The sequence below is a fragment of the Pteropus vampyrus genome, unplaced genomic scaffold (assembly GCF_000151845.1).
Source record: "Pteropus vampyrus isolate Shadow unplaced genomic scaffold, Pvam_2.0 Scaffold225, whole genome shotgun sequence".
Taxonomy (NCBI): Eukaryota; Metazoa; Chordata; class Mammalia; order Chiroptera; family Pteropodidae; genus Pteropus; species Pteropus vampyrus.
This window is the reverse complement of record NW_011889006.1, coordinates 2,672,126-2,688,881: the sequence shown is the minus strand read 5'-3', so window position 1 is coordinate 2,688,881 and position 16,756 is coordinate 2,672,126. Positions and strand designations below refer to the sequence as shown.

The 16,756-nt window shown below is 35.7% G+C and overlaps 1 protein-coding gene across 4 annotated transcripts in view; it reads left to right on the top strand.

The window, feature by feature from the left end:
- The window catches only part of SRPK1 (SRSF protein kinase 1), a 62,289-nt gene extending 45,754 nt beyond the window's left edge, over nucleotides 1–16,535 (top strand). For 2 of the 4 annotated variants that reach the window (XM_011373541.2, XM_011373539.2), the window contains 4 exons: nucleotides 5,067–5,174; nucleotides 9,040–9,109; nucleotides 12,410–12,502; nucleotides 14,068–16,535. In XM_011373541.2, the coding sequence (XP_011371843.1) occupies nucleotides 5,067–5,174; nucleotides 9,040–9,109; nucleotides 12,410–12,502; nucleotides 14,068–14,252 (456 nt within the window). In that variant the 3' untranslated portion in view covers nucleotides 14,253–16,535. Of the gene's footprint in view, nucleotides 1–5,066; nucleotides 5,175–9,039; nucleotides 9,110–12,006; nucleotides 12,100–12,409; nucleotides 12,503–14,067 lie in introns of all 4 variants that reach the window. The other 2 variants (XM_011373540.2, XM_023538473.1) reach the window with 2 other exon arrangements.
- The last annotated feature ends 221 nt before the right edge of the window (nucleotides 16,536–16,756 follow it).

Below are 16,756 nucleotides of genomic sequence, written 5' to 3'. Positions count from 1 at the left end.
TTTTTTCTCAGGGTTGCTTTGGCTATTCAGGGTCTTTTATGGTTCCTACAAATTTGAGGATTTTTGTTCTTTTATTTCTGTGAAAAATGCCATTGGGATTTTGTTCTTTTATTTCTGTGAAAAGTGCCATTGAGATTGCATTGAATCTGTAAATTATGTCTCCAGTTTCTTTCAACAGTGTCTTGTAATTTGTAGTATACAGATCTTTCGCTTCCTTCGATACATTTATTCCTAGGTATTCAATTCTTTTTGTTGTGATTATAAATGGGATTATTTTCTTCATTTCTGTTTCCGATAGTTCATTGTTAGTATATAGATATGCAACCAAATTTTGTATATTGACTTTGTACCCTGCAACTTTATTGTATTTGTTTATTATTTCTAATAATTTTTTGGTGGAATTTTTAGGGTTTTCTATATATAAAATGATGTCATCCATAAATAATGAGTTTTTATTTCTTCTTTTCCAATTTGGATGCCTTTTTTATTTTCTTACCTTATTGCTGTAGCTAGAGCTTCCAATACTATGTTGAAGAAAAGCGGCTAGAGTGAGCATTCCTGTCTTATTCCTGCTCTTAGAGGAAAAGCTTTCAATTTTTTCTGTTGAGTGTGATGTTAACTATCATATATGGCCTTTATTGTGTTGAAGTACTTTCTTTTTATACCCATTTTATTGAGGGTTTTTTTTTATCATAAATGGATGTTGAATCTTATTAAATGCCTTTTCTGTATATCTGTTGAGATGATCATATGATTTTTACTCTTCATTTTGTTAATTTGGTGTATCAGGTTGATTGATTTGCAGATGTTGAACCATCCTTGCATCTCTGGAATGAATACTGCTTGATCATGGTGTATGGTCTTTTTAATGTATTGCATGTTTGATTTGCTAGTATTTTATTGATCTATATTCATCAGAGATATTGGCCTATAATTTCTTTTTTGTGTTTTGACCTCATCAGTTTTTGATATCAGGGTAATGTTGGCCTTGTAAAATGAGTTAAGAAGTGTTTCCTCCTCTTCAGTTTTTTGGAAGAGTTTGAGAAGATGGGTATTAAATCTTAGAATGTTTGTAGAATTCAGCAGAGATGCCATGCTGCCTTGGACTTTTGTTTTTTTGGAGGGTTTTTTGGAAGGTTTTTGATTACTGTTTCAATTTCCTTACTAGTAATTGGTCCATTCAGATTTTCTATTCATGATTCAGTCTCGGAAGGTATTATGATTCTTAGAATTTATCTATTTCTTCTAGGTTGTCCAATTTGGTGATGTATAGCCTTTTACAATCCTTTGTATTTCTGTGGTATCTGTTATAACTTCTCTTTCATTTCTGATTTTATTTATTTGAATCTTTTCTCTTTTTTTAGTGAGTCTAGCCAAAGTTTTCTCCATTTTGTTAATCATTTCAGAGAACCAGCTCATAATTTCATTGATCTTTTCTATTGTCTTTTTAGTCTTTCTTTCATTTATTTCTGTTCTGATTTTTTTCTTCCTTCTACTGATTTTGAGTTTCATTTGTTCTTTTTCTAGTTCCTTTGGATGTAGGGTTAGATTGATTTTTTTTTGTTTGTTTCATGAGGTAGGCCTATACTTCATTTTTTTGTGCTTCACAGATGTTGCATTTTTTACAAATTGAAGGCAACACCCTCCACCAGCAAAAAGGTTACAACTCACTTTATTGTGGTGGTCTGAAACTGAACCGGCAATATCTCCAAAGTATACCTGTACTGCTATCAACTTCTCTTTTTAATACTTCTTTTGCTCCATATTCCATAGATTTTGGTATGTTGTAGTTATGTTTTCATTTGCCTCCATGTATTTCTTGATTATGCCTCCATGTATTGATCATTTGCCTCTATGTATTTCTTGATTTTTTTTTTGTTGCTCCAATTATTCAGTAGTATGTTGTTTAATCTCCACATAGTTGTGATTTTTTTTTCTAGCTTTCTTGTAGTTGATTTATAATTTTTATGCCGTTGTGGTTAGAAAAGCTGCTTGCTATGTTGTTCTTAAATTAATTAAGACTTGTGTCTATCCTTGAGAATGTTCCATGTGCACTTGAGAAGAATGTATATTTTGTTGCTTTTGGATAGGATGTTCTGTATATATCTGTTAAGTCAATTTAATGTGTCCTTTACGGCTGATGTTCCCTTGTTGACTTTCTGTCTTATTGATCTACCTATTGATGTAAGTGGGGTGTTAAAGTCTACTACTACCATTGCATTTCTGTCAGTTACTCCTTTTAGGTCTGCTAATAATTGCTTTATATATTTTAATGCTCCCAAGTTGAGTGCGTGTATATTAAAATATATTGCGTCTTGATGGATTGTCTCCTTTATCGTTATGTAATACCTATTTTTGTCTCTTGTTTCCTTTTTTTGGCTTGAGGTCTATTTTGTCTGATATAATTATAGCTACACTCACTTGCTTTTGGATACTATTTGTTGAGAGTATCATCTTTTATCCCTTTGCTTTGAGCCCTTGTTTCTCTTTGAAGTTGAGATGAGTCTCCTGAAGGCAGAATAGAGTTGAGTCTTTTTTACTGCATCCAGCTATTCTGTACCTTTCGATTGTTTAGTTCAGTCCATTTACAGTTAGGGCAATTATTGATACATGAAAACTTACTATTGCCATTTTATTTTTTAGATTCTGATTGCTCTGTATTTCCATTGTTTCTTTTACTTTTGTTTTTCTGTCTGCTATTTTAGTTTGGTGGTTTTATACGATTTTCTTCATTTCTTCTTTTTTTTATGTTTTGGATTTCTGCTCTAGATTTTTGTTTTGTGATTACCATGTGGTTTATATAAAATGTCTCATAGATAAAGTAGACCTTTTTCTTCTGAAAGTATCTTATCTTCATTTGTCTATGTAAGTTTTGTCCTTTTTCTCCTCTCCTTTTATATTTTTGTTGTCACAAATTATTCTTTTTTATGTTAGTGTTCCTTTCAAGATTGAAGTAGCTATAGTTATTTTTAATACTTTTCCCCTTTAACCTTTATGTTATAATTAAGTGCTTAACCCTGTATTGTGCAATACAGTTGCAATTTTCTGATTCTGTTTATCATCTTACTCAATGTTTTGTGTACTTTTGCCATTTTGTTTCCGGTAGGAGAGCTCCTTTCAACATTTCTTGCCAGGCAGGTCTTGTGGTGAACTGCCTCAACTTTTCTTTGTCTGGGAAAGCCTTTATTTACCTTTAATATTTTGAATATGTCATTCTACTCTCTCTTAGCCTGTTGAGTTTCTGCTTAGAAATTTGATGATAGCCTGATAGAGACTCCTTTGTAAGTTACTGGGTTTTTTCCTTGGCTGCCTTTAGCATTCTTTCTTTATCATTGACTTTTGACAGTTTTCATATGTTTTAGAGAAGGGTTTTGTTTGTTTGTTTGTTTGTTTTTGATGAGGGGGGTTGGGGTTTTTTTGTTTTTGTTTGTTTGCATTGAGATAATTAGGATTTCTATTAGTTTCTTATATGTCCGGCTCCTCCAGGTTTGGAAGTTCTCATCTATTATTTCTTTAACTAGGTTCTCTGTTCCCTTCTCCCTCTCTTCTCCTTCTGTCAATTTTATTCTTATGTTACGCTTTCTGATGAAGCTGGATAGTTCTCAGTTTTGTGGGTTTTTTTAATCTTAGTTCTCTCTGCTCTTCCACCTGAATCATTTCTAGATTTCTATCTTCAAGCTCGTTCATTCTCTCTTCCATCTGGTCTGGTCTGTTTCCAGTGCTTTTTAATTCATTCTTCATCTAATTTATTGAAATTTCAGTTCCAGAATTTTTGTTTGGTTATTTTTTGGAGTTTCAGTATCTTGTAAAGCACACCTTCTGTTCATTATTTTATTCCTGAGTTCATTGAACTGCGCTTCTGAGTTTTCTTGTATCTCCTTTAGTTTCTTCAAGACAGCTGTTTTGCATTCTCTATCATGTAGATCACAATCTTCCAGGACGTTGAGTTTGGTTTCTGGAGGATTGTCATTTTATTTTTGTGATACCATGATTATTCATGGTGCTTGATGGGTTGTGCCTCTACTGGCACATTTGAAGTAGCGAACACTTTTCTTATTTAGGTACAGTTTGGTTTAATTCTAACAATTCAACAAGTTGGTAATTAGAGGCCTTTTGTTGTTTTCCAGTAGGTGGCACTTTAGTACAAGGTTTTGTTTTCTCTTTCCTGAGCTGACGGGCTATATTTGAGAGCCAGCACTTTCCACTTTCCACTTTGCACAGCTTCTGCCAGAGGTGTCACAGGTGCTCTCTTCCTCCTTGCTTTTGCCTCCAGGGTCACTGGTGCCTTCCTGCTTCCAGTGTTAATGTAGTCCTGGATTTCACTGGAGTCACTAGAATGGTGGGTGCCCCAGTGTGTCCTGAGTCATCTTGAGTCTCAGGCTCCACCACAGCCAGGGGAAGGAGCCAGAGTTGCTCGTGCCTGTGCTGCTGCTTGCCTTTTTCTTTGTTGAGGGGTGGGGACCAGAGTCACGAGCCTTTCCCTTCTCCTTTACTGCTGCCATGTTCACTGGGGCTTCGAGCTTAGCTGCCACATCTAGACCAGGTCCCAAGTATCGTCCCTGCTGTTCCCCCAGTTCCACCATTCCTTGCATTCCCATCCACCCACCTTCAGATGTACAGATGTGTGGATCTCTCAGGCTTCCTAGTGTGTCAATCAGAGCAATCTGTTGAGTTATAGATGTTCCACTAGTTGTAGATTGAAGGAGTCAAAGGGTGTGTCTCACTTTGCTATGATGCGGATGTTATGGATTCTTTATAAATGCTATTTATACAGTCCTTGAAACTTGAAACCTACCTCTTAAAAAAATAGTTATTCTCTAATCTGTATATTTATATTAAGTTAAAATTCATATGTTTGCAAAACTAATTTGGAGTAGACTGTAAAGCAAAGTGCTGTTTGGAGCTAACAGCATCAAAATAATATTTAAGAAATTAGCTAACCTAAAACTTTGGTTTGGAGAAAGCTTCAGAGAAATTATTTTAGTCTTCATTAGTAAGCAGTCATGACTTGTTACTTTTTAGAATAAATGAATTTTAAAATGCTGTTTTCTTCTCCGTTTACTCAGCACAAACATTTCACCGAAGATATTCAAACAAGGCAGTATCGCTCCTTGGAAGTTCTGATAGGATCTGGGTATAATACCCCTGCTGACATTTGGAGCACGGCATGCATGGTAATGTTTTTCTCCCTTGACCTTCACTTGTTATTTGGTGGTAACATACCTTGCCCTGTTTGCTAATTTCAATAGACCAGCAAATTAACAATCAAAAAAATTTTTTGTGTGGCTTATCACTGACACTCTAAATCCTGTGTCTGGAGAGATCCGAATTCAAAAGCTAGTTACAAATATCTAGCATTTCATTTTATTCCTGCCAAATTCCTGTTAGATGAAGGAACCAAATGTTTCTTACTACAGATTTGGGCAGGTGGGTGGGGAGAGATGGATTAAAAACAACTGCTCCAAATTGTTAGTTTTGATTAGGAGGTTACAAGTACCCCTTGCTTTTTCAGCTCTGATCTATTTTCAGATTTTTCAGTTTGGCAGTTACTCAGATATCTTATAAGATGTGAAATTCAACCATCAGTAGATTCATAAGTTCCTGCTTTGTCCCTGGCCAGCAACTACTCAGGTGGTCAGAGTTAGTTGATATTAAATGATTCCCCATGTTGGATCATGTTATATTGTTTTCTGAAATGGAGTATATCTCTTTACTTGTAATTTTGTGGTTTTTTGCTTATTTCTCTTCCACTAGGCCGTAAGTGCTATGCTGGCAGGAATCATGTTTATTATGTATAGCTAAATGTCTGGTTCAGGCCCAGGCTCATTTTGAGTTGGTGTTCACAGTATAGTTCTGATGCTAACTACCTAGAGTTATCACAAACTTCATGGTAAAGGCATGATTTCCCACAAGGATCCCCTCAATTCAGACATAAGCCACAAACTCTTAGGTCCACAGGCCACCTACACATTTGACCAGCTGTCTACAAATTGAGGGGTTCTACTATCCTTTCAGATTTAGTAATTTGCTAGAATGCCTCATAAAACTCAGGCTCATCATGAGTCACCTTATTAGTACAAATTTAAGTGTGGCCCAGGGCCCACTGAATAACAAAAGGCACTTTTTATCACTTGGAAATTTACAGTTTAGAGGCTCCCTCCCAGAATACAAGAACAAAGACCAAAGAAATTCTTTATCATACAACAGTACTTAATAAATATTTGTGGACCATCAAAAGAGTGAGTTACATATCTTAAACTATCATTTTAGTTAACATTTAGTATTCACAGTCAATTCTGGAGAACACTTGAAAAGGTAGGACAGACTATAGCAACCTCTACTGTTTTAGTCATAGATTTCTTGACTGAACATTCCTGAAAAACGTCTTCCAAAGATAATAGAGTTAACATGTTGTTAATATGGCATGACTTTATAAATCATTTTGTTATGGCATATCAATGGTTTTTAAGGTGGAGGTCTGTCTGAAATAAAGTCACATTTGGTATTGTGCACACAAGGTGAAAGGACTTTGAATAGAGTATGACCTTTTGTTATACTTTAAAGCTTTGATTTTGAGGAATTTCATTTGAATTGATTTGCTAGAGAAAATAAGTGATACAATACAACCAACAATAAAAAATAGCTAGTATTTAGATGACATCTTATTTAATATGATGTGGTTCTTAATAGTGGCTTAATTGTTTGAGGGCAAAAATTCTGCTTGCTATTTAACATAGTTAAGGCAAAAAAAAAAAAAAGAGGAATTAACCTTGCCTCCTTTTGGGACCAGCTCACATGCAGGAATTTTCTTGACCAAGGGAGGGAAAGTACTTATTTGATATGAGACAGTATCGCGAGAACTTGAACCCCATTTGTCCCCCCCAAAAGTCTTTCATTTTACTGATAGATGTAGAAATGTTGCTTTAAATGGCCGTACTCAGAGAGTAAAAATAAATTCTGAAATATCAGAAGTGCGTGGAGAGATGGATTATCCTGCATCCAGTGCAATTAATTGATAGAAAAATTGGGACCCTTTCTGAGAGGTAAAGAGACAGTTGTAAGATTGACTGGTCCATTGATGATTGAGATTACAAAGTGTAGAAGGGCAGTATATAAAGGGAATGTTCTGTGAAGAACATTTAAGAATTAAAGAATAGATGTTTTATAAATTTCCAAACATTCTGTGGATTTTGACAAATGTATAATGACATGTATCTACCATTATAGTATCATATTAAGTTATACTGTCCTAAAAATCTTCTCTGCTTCACCTATTCATCCATTCCTTCCTCCCTTCAACTCCTGTCTAGCACTGTTTTCTTTTATCTCTATAGTTTTCCAGAATGTCACATAGCTGGAATCATACAGCATGTAGCTTTCTAGGGTGGCTTCTTTCCCTTTGTAATAATCATTTAAAGTTCCTCCATGTCTTTTTATGACTTGATTAGCTGAATAATTCCATTGTCGAGATGTACCAGCACACTGGATTTTATAACTGATTTTGCCTGTGTCTGTCACTGTGATCCTGACTGACATAGAATAGGCTCTGTGGTCAGTGTGAGACAAGGATCGGAGTGGGAATCAGGAACCCTGGATTGTAGGATGGGCTCTTAAATTTAAGTTTTAGAAAATTTTCTTTTTTTGAAAAAAAACTTCAATTTCAATATCTTTACTGACTGAACTCCCACTATGAGACTTTGAAAAATTAAAGTACTGATTTCAGAAGATGTTAACAAATTTTGATGAATAAGAATCAGTTTGTTTCTGTTCTGCTTTGGGACTATAAACCTCAGGATAATTAGAGGGTAGAATAAGTGTCTGCTCTTACCGGTGTGGTTCAGTTTCATAATGAACTGCTGGAATGTAAAACAAACTATGCGTAGCAGGAAGCCATAGCATCCCTGACATTTTAGAGGCAATCTTAAAACTTCTGATTTTGTGGTTTTGCTCTAGTCCTGGATAATACAGTTTGAGAAAGGCTGTCATGTCATGTGAAATTGCAGAAATTGAGACTGGCAAGCCACTGAAACCTCAACCTGGGTCTAAATTGAGAATATGCCCCAATAAATCCACCCCCACAGTTCTTCCAATTGCCTAGACTACCAAGTAACAGCAATTCAATCAAAACTGACCCATGACCAGCACTTGGCGTATCACTGTACTTTTATATCATAAGGCCTTTTAAAACTATTCTATTGTTTTTTTAATCCATTTTAATCAATGAAAAATTAATATAGTTTCATGACTTAGATCTTGTCTTTTCATCCTGCTTGACATTTATTCCAAAGAAAATCACTTTTTCTGACACTCTTACAACTGTTTATAAGAGGTTTCTTGTGGGAGACATGTGCCTTTCTCTTCCTGCTTGGTAAATGCTAACCTGATGGTCACATAGAATATGAGTGACTCCTGACTCCATTTATGTTTAATCTTTTTCTCATTTTCTGTAGGACTAGGAAATGGGAACTCTCTATCCAGAATAGTTTAGGGAGTGCTTTCCAAAGCAAAATTCTAAAATGTGCTTTTGCCAAACAATAAAGAGTCATCATAGGTAGAGAAATGTCTGAATTTTTTGGTTTAAGTTTTGGGTGCAAAATCTCAATTTCTAGCCATATGAAATTATAACGTAAGAAAATAAGACCTCTTCTTATGAAAATTTAATAACTTAGAATCACCTGAATATACAGATATGCCCCTATCGGAGCAGAAAGGAAAACTCAAGAGAGCTGTGTTACTGATTTGAGGTGGGAGGCATGGAATAATCCACATGTTGATATTAACTTGAGTTTTTATAGTTTTCCTCTTCCATTTGATTAAGATACAATGTGGAAGAAAAGATCTTTAGGAACAATCTTAGATTTTTTTTTTAATAATCATCTGCAGGTTTTTCCAAGAAGAAAAATTATATAATATGGAGCCAAATAGTAAGCTTCCCAAAGGCCTCCTTTTTTTTCTGTTCTCTTTTTTCTTTATTCTTTTTCTTTTACTTCTTCTTTTTTTTTTTTTAAATGCTTTTATATGCTGTCCTCTTTTTCTTAGGCCTTTGAACTAGCCACAGGTGACTATTTGTTTGAACCTCATTCGGGGGAAGAGTACACTCGAGATGAAGGTGAGTCTCCTTAAATGAGAATGTCTGTGCATGGTAGTTATACTTTTTACATGTGGCTAATGTCATTTGAAGAGCCTTAGTCTTTTTATTGTGCTGAATATATATAAATCCCAAAAAAGATAGAAATATAAGATGTTTTATAGTAGGTATTAGATATTCTAGATCTTTTATAATATATATTAAGGAACTCTATATAAGGATTAGAGAAAAGGCTACAATTGATTAAACTAAAATTTTCATTCTTCTAAAACAGCTCGTTATCTTCCTATCTATATAAATTAGTCTTTACCGAGTCTGAATCTATCGGTTCATCAACTTGTTGCTCAGTTATGCCTCCAACTTTATTTGGAAGTCAATAATTTTAATACAGACACGCTACTTGAATACAGAAACTGCATCCTATTTGTCTATATAAATTTTACAATTAGCATTCTTTTTTCTCATTTCTGAAAAGTAAAGCCATGTTTTTTTCTTTTTAAATCACACATTCAAAATTCCATTTTAAAACAAAATTTATTGATTTATATTTTGTGGTAGCCAGTGGGAAAAGCCCAAGCTTACAGCTGCTTTGTCTGACAGGCTGTGAAAACATGACTGAATGTGTGGGGGGATTTCTTTCTATTGTGGTAGCATCTAGATAACTAGATGAAATAATAATGTGAATGAAAAAAGCTGTGAAAGAAATGTTTTACCTTCTTTATTATACAGTTTAGACAGCTTTTGTTTTCAGAAGTAATAAAGATTACTTTGAAAGCAGTAACTATACCCTCCCAATGCAGAAAATATGTTCTTTACTAAAATATGTCCTCAGTACTTTGGGAAATCGGGTTTTGTGCTCTAGAAACAAGAATATTCTCTATTTCTCAAACTGTGGTCCCCTGGGTTATATTAATAGGCAGTGTTAGTAGGGTCTGCTGATATTCCTAACACATACTATTTGAAAAATGCTATGTTAACTCCCATAGCCAAATGCCTATTTTAATTGGTACATTTTGGACATGTTTTCTGTACATAAGCTCCGTGTAAGAATATTCTGTATACTACCTGTGTATAAACATGTCATTTTCCCTGTTCTCTCTTGCTTTTTTCTGTGTTATAAGTTTGGGGTTATAGATACATATTTTATTTTAGAAATGCCCTACTATATCTGTTTGGGAAGGTAATTAATTTTTTTTCCCTTTACTTCCCTAGACTCCCTATGAATATATTGTGGTATGGAACACATACAGTGTCTAGAATTATATTGTGTAGGATCTTACGCTACCAAACCTGAAAACTGAAATGTATATGACAAGAGGGAGCCATCTACCCGAGATATTTAGGTCCTAATTTATTCCTTCCTGTACCAATCAATACTAACAGTTCTTAGATGAAACCTCAAACTACAGTTTGGCCCATAAGAGCAAGAAAAAGCAAACCTTTATCCCCTGACTAGTGTATGCAACTTGTTACAAGTATGGTAGGGACAGGGGCCTAAGTACCATGTCCTCTGTTACTGTTGACGTTCCACAGCCCTAACTCTTGAAATAATACTTGATAATTTTGCCTACCAAATATATCACTCCTGTAATTAATTGATAAGCCAGAATAGGTTGTTGGAATTAAATATAAAATAAGAATTTCAAGGGAAAAATAATTCCTCGATATAGGAAAAATATTAAAAGAACCAGTATTATACATTACACTTGGAAGTTTACAATAAGTTAAACTGTTGCCTCACAGTTAACTTATACAAAGACATTTATTTGCAGGTCCTGCCTAAAATCAGCAGAAGTTTGTTGGCAGCCAAGTATTTGTTACCAAGCCATAAATTCAGTCAAAACTGCCCAGAGGTTATAGTGAATTGGTGAATATAAAACCCCTTTAAAATGACACCAGTGAGAGTCCTTTACATGAAAAACAGATATGATCTGAAACCTTCACAAATTCCCAGATATGTGGCTGTCTCTAGCATATTATTCCCCTAGATGATACATTATTGGAGGTTTTAAATGATTGCTTTTGACATTGGTGATTTCTGTAACTGTAGGACTAAACTCATTTATAAAGCTCTTGTGGCTAGGAGCCATCACTTTCAAACCCTCTTCACATTCTTAGTTTCTGTCACCTGCAGAGTGAAAAAGGTAGTAGAGCTGCCTGTAAGTGTGGATACTGGCTGGTCTCAAGCTCACGTCTTGGTGACAGACTGCACACCTTTCTGTCAGTGTTCACAGTCCATGTTCATACTGTGACAGTTACAGGGCACTACATGACTTTCAGTGGCCTGCAAATAGTCAAATAGGTATGCTTGAAAATGTTTGTGCTAAGTTTAACTTAAAGGTGTGATTTATTTAAAAAAAAAAAATGCAGTTCTTGACTAGACATAAGATGTGAGTTTTCATTCTCATTCTACCTCTTTTTAGCTCTGTAGCTTCAAGTAGGCCATTCTCTCTAAGATTCCATTTTCTCATCTTTAAAATGGCATATTAATCTTTGGCCTGTTTCACAGAGTGATTTTGAAAACTCAAATAATCATGTTAGTGCTTTAATCATCATGAATATTTTTAAATAAAGTAATATTTTACTGATTGAAGCCCAGAGTAGTATTTAAATAAATAACAGCTCTGGATTGTCTAAAGCATATTGATACCTTACCTAAAAAACCCACCTGAACTTAGGTATATCGACAAAATAGAAATAAAGGTGTAGATAAGGCTCCATACTCCAGTATGGGACATGCCAGCTACTGTCAGATGACAACCACCTGAAATAATTCTTGGCTTTCCCAGTCTCCCCTTAAGTATCCTTGGTTTTATTTGTAGTTACTTTTAAACAGCTAGTCTTTGAAAAAGCTATTCATAGAAAAACTTCTTTTACAGCTTATCCTTGATCCTGTTCTTCTTACCCTTCTATTTTAGACCACATTGCGCACATTATAGAGCTGATAGGCAGAATTCCAAGACGCTTTGCCCTCAGTGGGAAATACTCACAGGACTTCTTCAATCGCAGAGGTAGTATTGTTAACATGAGTTTTCATCTAGGCCCCAAGGATACAACTTCAGGAAGCAGAGCATTCACACCAAGATTGTTTTTACTTATCACTCAGGTCCCACTGGAGTGGGCCCCTGATTTTTTATGGTTTTCTGGATTCTCCATTAGATGGATAGAGTCCTCTTCTTCCCATTTAGGATAGAAAGCAAGCCTGAAATGTTTGACAAAGAGGTGTGCATGCTACTCTTTCTGCTAATGTCTAGAACTGGATTTGTTACTCCTATTATGTATGTCTTTTTTTCCCCCTTTTGAAATGTTTGAAACATACAGATCACATTGCACTGATCATAGAACTTCTGGGGAAGGTGCCTCGCAAGCTCATTGTGGCAGGAAAATATTCCAAGGAATTTTTCACCAAAAAAGGTAAAATAGATGTGTTTGTTCCCAGACATTAAGGGAACAAAATGTTTAAAACTTAAGAGGTAAGTACAGCTGAGTACATGTTCCTGGCACCTACAGAAGAATGATCCTACTTTGAATGCTGAGGTTACTTAGCAGAGGGGTGAAACAGTATGGTCAAGATCAGAAACTGAAGCCAGATCCTCTGGGTTCAAATCCTAGCCTCTCCACTAGTTATGTGGCCTCAGTTTGCTGATTTCTAAATTGAGATAATGTTTACTTCCTATTCAATTAGTTACTATTCGTATAGAGACTAGCATAAAGTTGGTTGATTACTATTATACATCACTTCTGAAAAATGGGCAAATTTTTGCTAGCATTTGGCCTAAGAACTGCATCTATCAAAGGGCAAGTTGTTTTTTTTTAAGCTTAAAGGCAGTATTAAATGTCACTCACCTTATAGCCTATTGACACCTAGCATAGTCATATGAATTAGCTTTATGCTCTATAGTTTCATAAGCTTATGTTATCACTTATTCGTAAAGGAAACAAAGATAAAACTCTCACCTCAAATTTTTGACTTCATATATGTTGGCATATTTAAATATGTATTTCTTGTGCATTGCAAATAAAATTTAAAAGTTGAAATGTGAAAACTTGATGTAGAAGGGATTAGAAAACTGTCTGGCTATTTTTCCCCTTTTTGGCATGGTTCCTTTTTTCTTCACATCTGGTACATTAGTGCTGAGAAAAATCATTTTTCCCAACACCGATAGCAAGCATACTCAGAAACATTTCTCAATGTTCCTCTTTGGGGCAGGAAAGTGTGAAGTGCCCCATAAGAGTTCCTCCTTGAGTGCAAAGTCAGATTAATGGCATGTGTGTACCAAGTAGGCAATTAAATAGATATTCACTTCCCACGGAAGAAACATCAGATAAGTGTTGTATAAGAAGAATTTTTATGGCATTTACTTAATAAGCCACTGATAATTGACTGTCTTTTTAAGAAATTATACATCACACAAGCAAAAAATAGATTGACGTTCCAGAATAGTTCAGAGGTGATACAGCTGTATCTGAAAGCTATATGGAATTTATTCTTTTAGTTTTGTTGCTTTTATACATCTTTGACATGGTTTTAGCTTTCTATTTTTAAATTACTGCCAATTTTGAAGTAACATCTACTAGACTGTCAAGCCAAAAAAATAAAGTATAAGCAAATTGTTCTTGGTATGTGGTTATAAGCTGTCTCTGACCACCATATGAAACCACGTTGAGTACATAGGCATTTAATATTCATTTTAGTGAATACCTAGTTCCTGATAGGCCTACCCAATTTGACTGGGACTAAAATCCCAGAATGGTGAAACAAACAACTTTTCTTAAATTTTTAGACCCTCATAAAAAATGGAGACAGTTCTTTCCAAGGAATGGATTAGAGAAGAGAAGTGCTTTTCAAATGGATGATTAGATTCTGATGGCGAAATCTGATTCTTTATAGAGTACCTGGATTAGTTCCTGGATTTCCACGGAAGAATTTTGTCACTTGTCGATGTTGGTCAGTTTCTTTTGTATTGTTTTTACCCTAGGTGACCTGAAACACATCACAAAGCTGAAGCCCTGGGGCCTTTTTGAGGTTCTGGTGGAGAAGTACGAGTGGTCTCAGGAAGAAGCAGCTGGCTTCACGGATTTCTTGCTTCCCATGCTGGAGCTGGTCCCCGAGAAGAGAGCCACTGCTGCTGATTGTCTCCGGCACCCTTGGCTCAACTCCTAAGTCTAGCCAGCACCGCAGCAGAGCGTACCCGCAGGCCCTCCACCCTTCCTCTCCTAGCACTTCCCTCTTCCCTTTTCAGGATGAAGCTCTTCCTTCAAGGGTTTCTAGGTGTTTTTTTTGTTTGTTTTTTTTTAATCCAACATGTTCATTTGGGTTTGCTTACTTGACCCTGTGGAGATTCTCCCACAGCCATTGGGCATCCTAGGTGAATTTGGCCTTGATTGGGCTTTGCCAAAGACTAATGGACTAAAATGTGAAACAGCCTCTCACCCTGTACCCTTGTCTTTCCATTAGGACATCCTTTAAATTATAAGCAGCCTTTTTTAAAAGAGCTATGAAGATATATGAGCTCATCCTTTTATTCATTGACTCTAAGAGTCAAATTTTCTAGCGCATATCCTATTGCCAGCAGAAGGGTGAGAAGGGGGAGAAGGGTTTTACTTCTCTGTACAGCAGAGACATTAAACTTGCTGTATCCAGGCTGCATCACCTTCCTGGATTGTTTCTGTTGTTTATGTTCATATTTTCTCCTGCGACTTTTAAGCTACTGTCTTTTTAAATGAGCTGCATAAACACCAAATTTGGGTACCATTTTATCACTGTTCAAAGCACTGTCATATTCTTTTCATCCTTTAATAACTCTAAGATCCTTGAATCTTCAGTCTGATTTTTGATGAAAACAAAAACAGAACCACTGACTAGGAATTTCTTCAGAATCACAGATGTTCTGCAAACAGTCCTCTTCTGTGTGTATTCTGTTACCCTAACAGCAGAATTATTATGATTGGCTGTTTGTGTTTTGGGGGTTTTGTTTTGTTTTTAATCCCTGGCTGGCACTTTACTCATTGCACTTGAGTTTATTGCCCCATAACTAAAGAATTCAAGATGACTCTAGAAAGGTGATCTGGATTTCACAGATATCCCATCTAAGAAGAAAATATCCTAGAGTTCTTGATTCTTTTCCAAACAGTCCCTTAACTTTTATTTACAGCTTTTACTTTACCTTGTCCAAAATTTAGCCTTGAAGAAGTTTCCCTCTGTGGCCTTGCCTTTCTCATTTTCTCAGAGGCTTCAGGTCTTAAGTGAAATCCCAAGATAAAAGAACCAAGGGGAGGGGTGGGATGGCACTTTTTTCACTGTTTATTTTGAGGGCTTGGTGGGTTTTTGTTGTTTTTGTTTTTTGTTTTTTGTTTTGGTTGGTTGGTTGTTGAAGATTAGCCATTCTCTGCTGCTATTTCCTTGTATAATGTAAGTTTTTTTAACTGCAATTTTGAGATGATTGAGATGTACTTGAGGCTTTTTTCTTTCTTTCTTTCTTTTTTTTAATGAGAAAGGCTTTGTGAATCTTATTTTAGGATGGGCCTCTCCTAGACTTGCCCTAAACATTGCATATTCCTCGGATCATACTGAAAAGCAAAAGAGGGGCAGGATTGAGGTCACCGCTGCTTCAGCATGGACCAAGTGGGCCTTTGGGATTACAGCATTCTCCAGAAGTGGCTGCAGGACTCTGATTTACAGAAAGCCAAGGAGGTGCAACTTGAGGCTCTACTAGCAAAGCTACCGATGAGACTATTGGGTAGCCAGCTTTCTATACGGGAAATTGGAATCTAGATTGTCATTTATCCATCAACAATGACAAAGGAAAAAGTGGTGCAATTATGCAATCCATTTAACTCATAAACATTACCCTGAGTAACTATGACCAGCCATTCATCGGATCCTTGATTGGGTAGTCCTGAAATCAGACATGTTCCTGTAGAAAGAATTTTAAGTGAGGCTGTCTATGCACCTATCAGGAATAAAGAGAATAGATTGTATCAAACAACGGCAGGGAAAATCCTTCAGCAATTCTAATCCACTTTGGGTTTTCAGCGATAACATATATCTAAAGCAATAGCAGACTAGAACTGAATTCTTTTCTACACTGTAAAAATCACAATTGTGGAATTACAGGAATTCTGGTGGTGATATTAAGGTGAAATAACAAAAAACAAAAGAAGGCCCCATTTTAACAATTGACATGAAATTTTAGTAAGAGAGAACCTATAATTTCATTTTGGAAATGTTTCCCTCACCAAATAAGGGCTTTTCCCCCTTTCATTTAAGGAGCCAGATGAATTAGAAGCTGTGGAAAGAGGCAGCTGTAGAATTTGATCTTCCAAGTACCCCATGTACCTTTACTGAACTTAATCATAATACTGTCAGATTGCCATGATCTCACTAAAGGATTTCTATTTGCTGTCAGTTAAAAATAAAACCCTGAATACATTTTTATTCTTTCTACTGGGTGCATTGTCTGTTTTCTTTGTAATTGCAATACAATAAATAATTTAATAACCTACATGTTTCCAGAAGACTTGTGTTCGTTTGTTGCTGAAGTTGGTCTGACCCAGGCTTCCGAGTCGAGGAAAGGATGGGTCAGTGCGTGTGCCCTTTAACTTCAGTATGCTGTGAAACTATAACTTGAACACGTGCTGCTTTGTCAGGTTTGTAGCTTTGCTTCT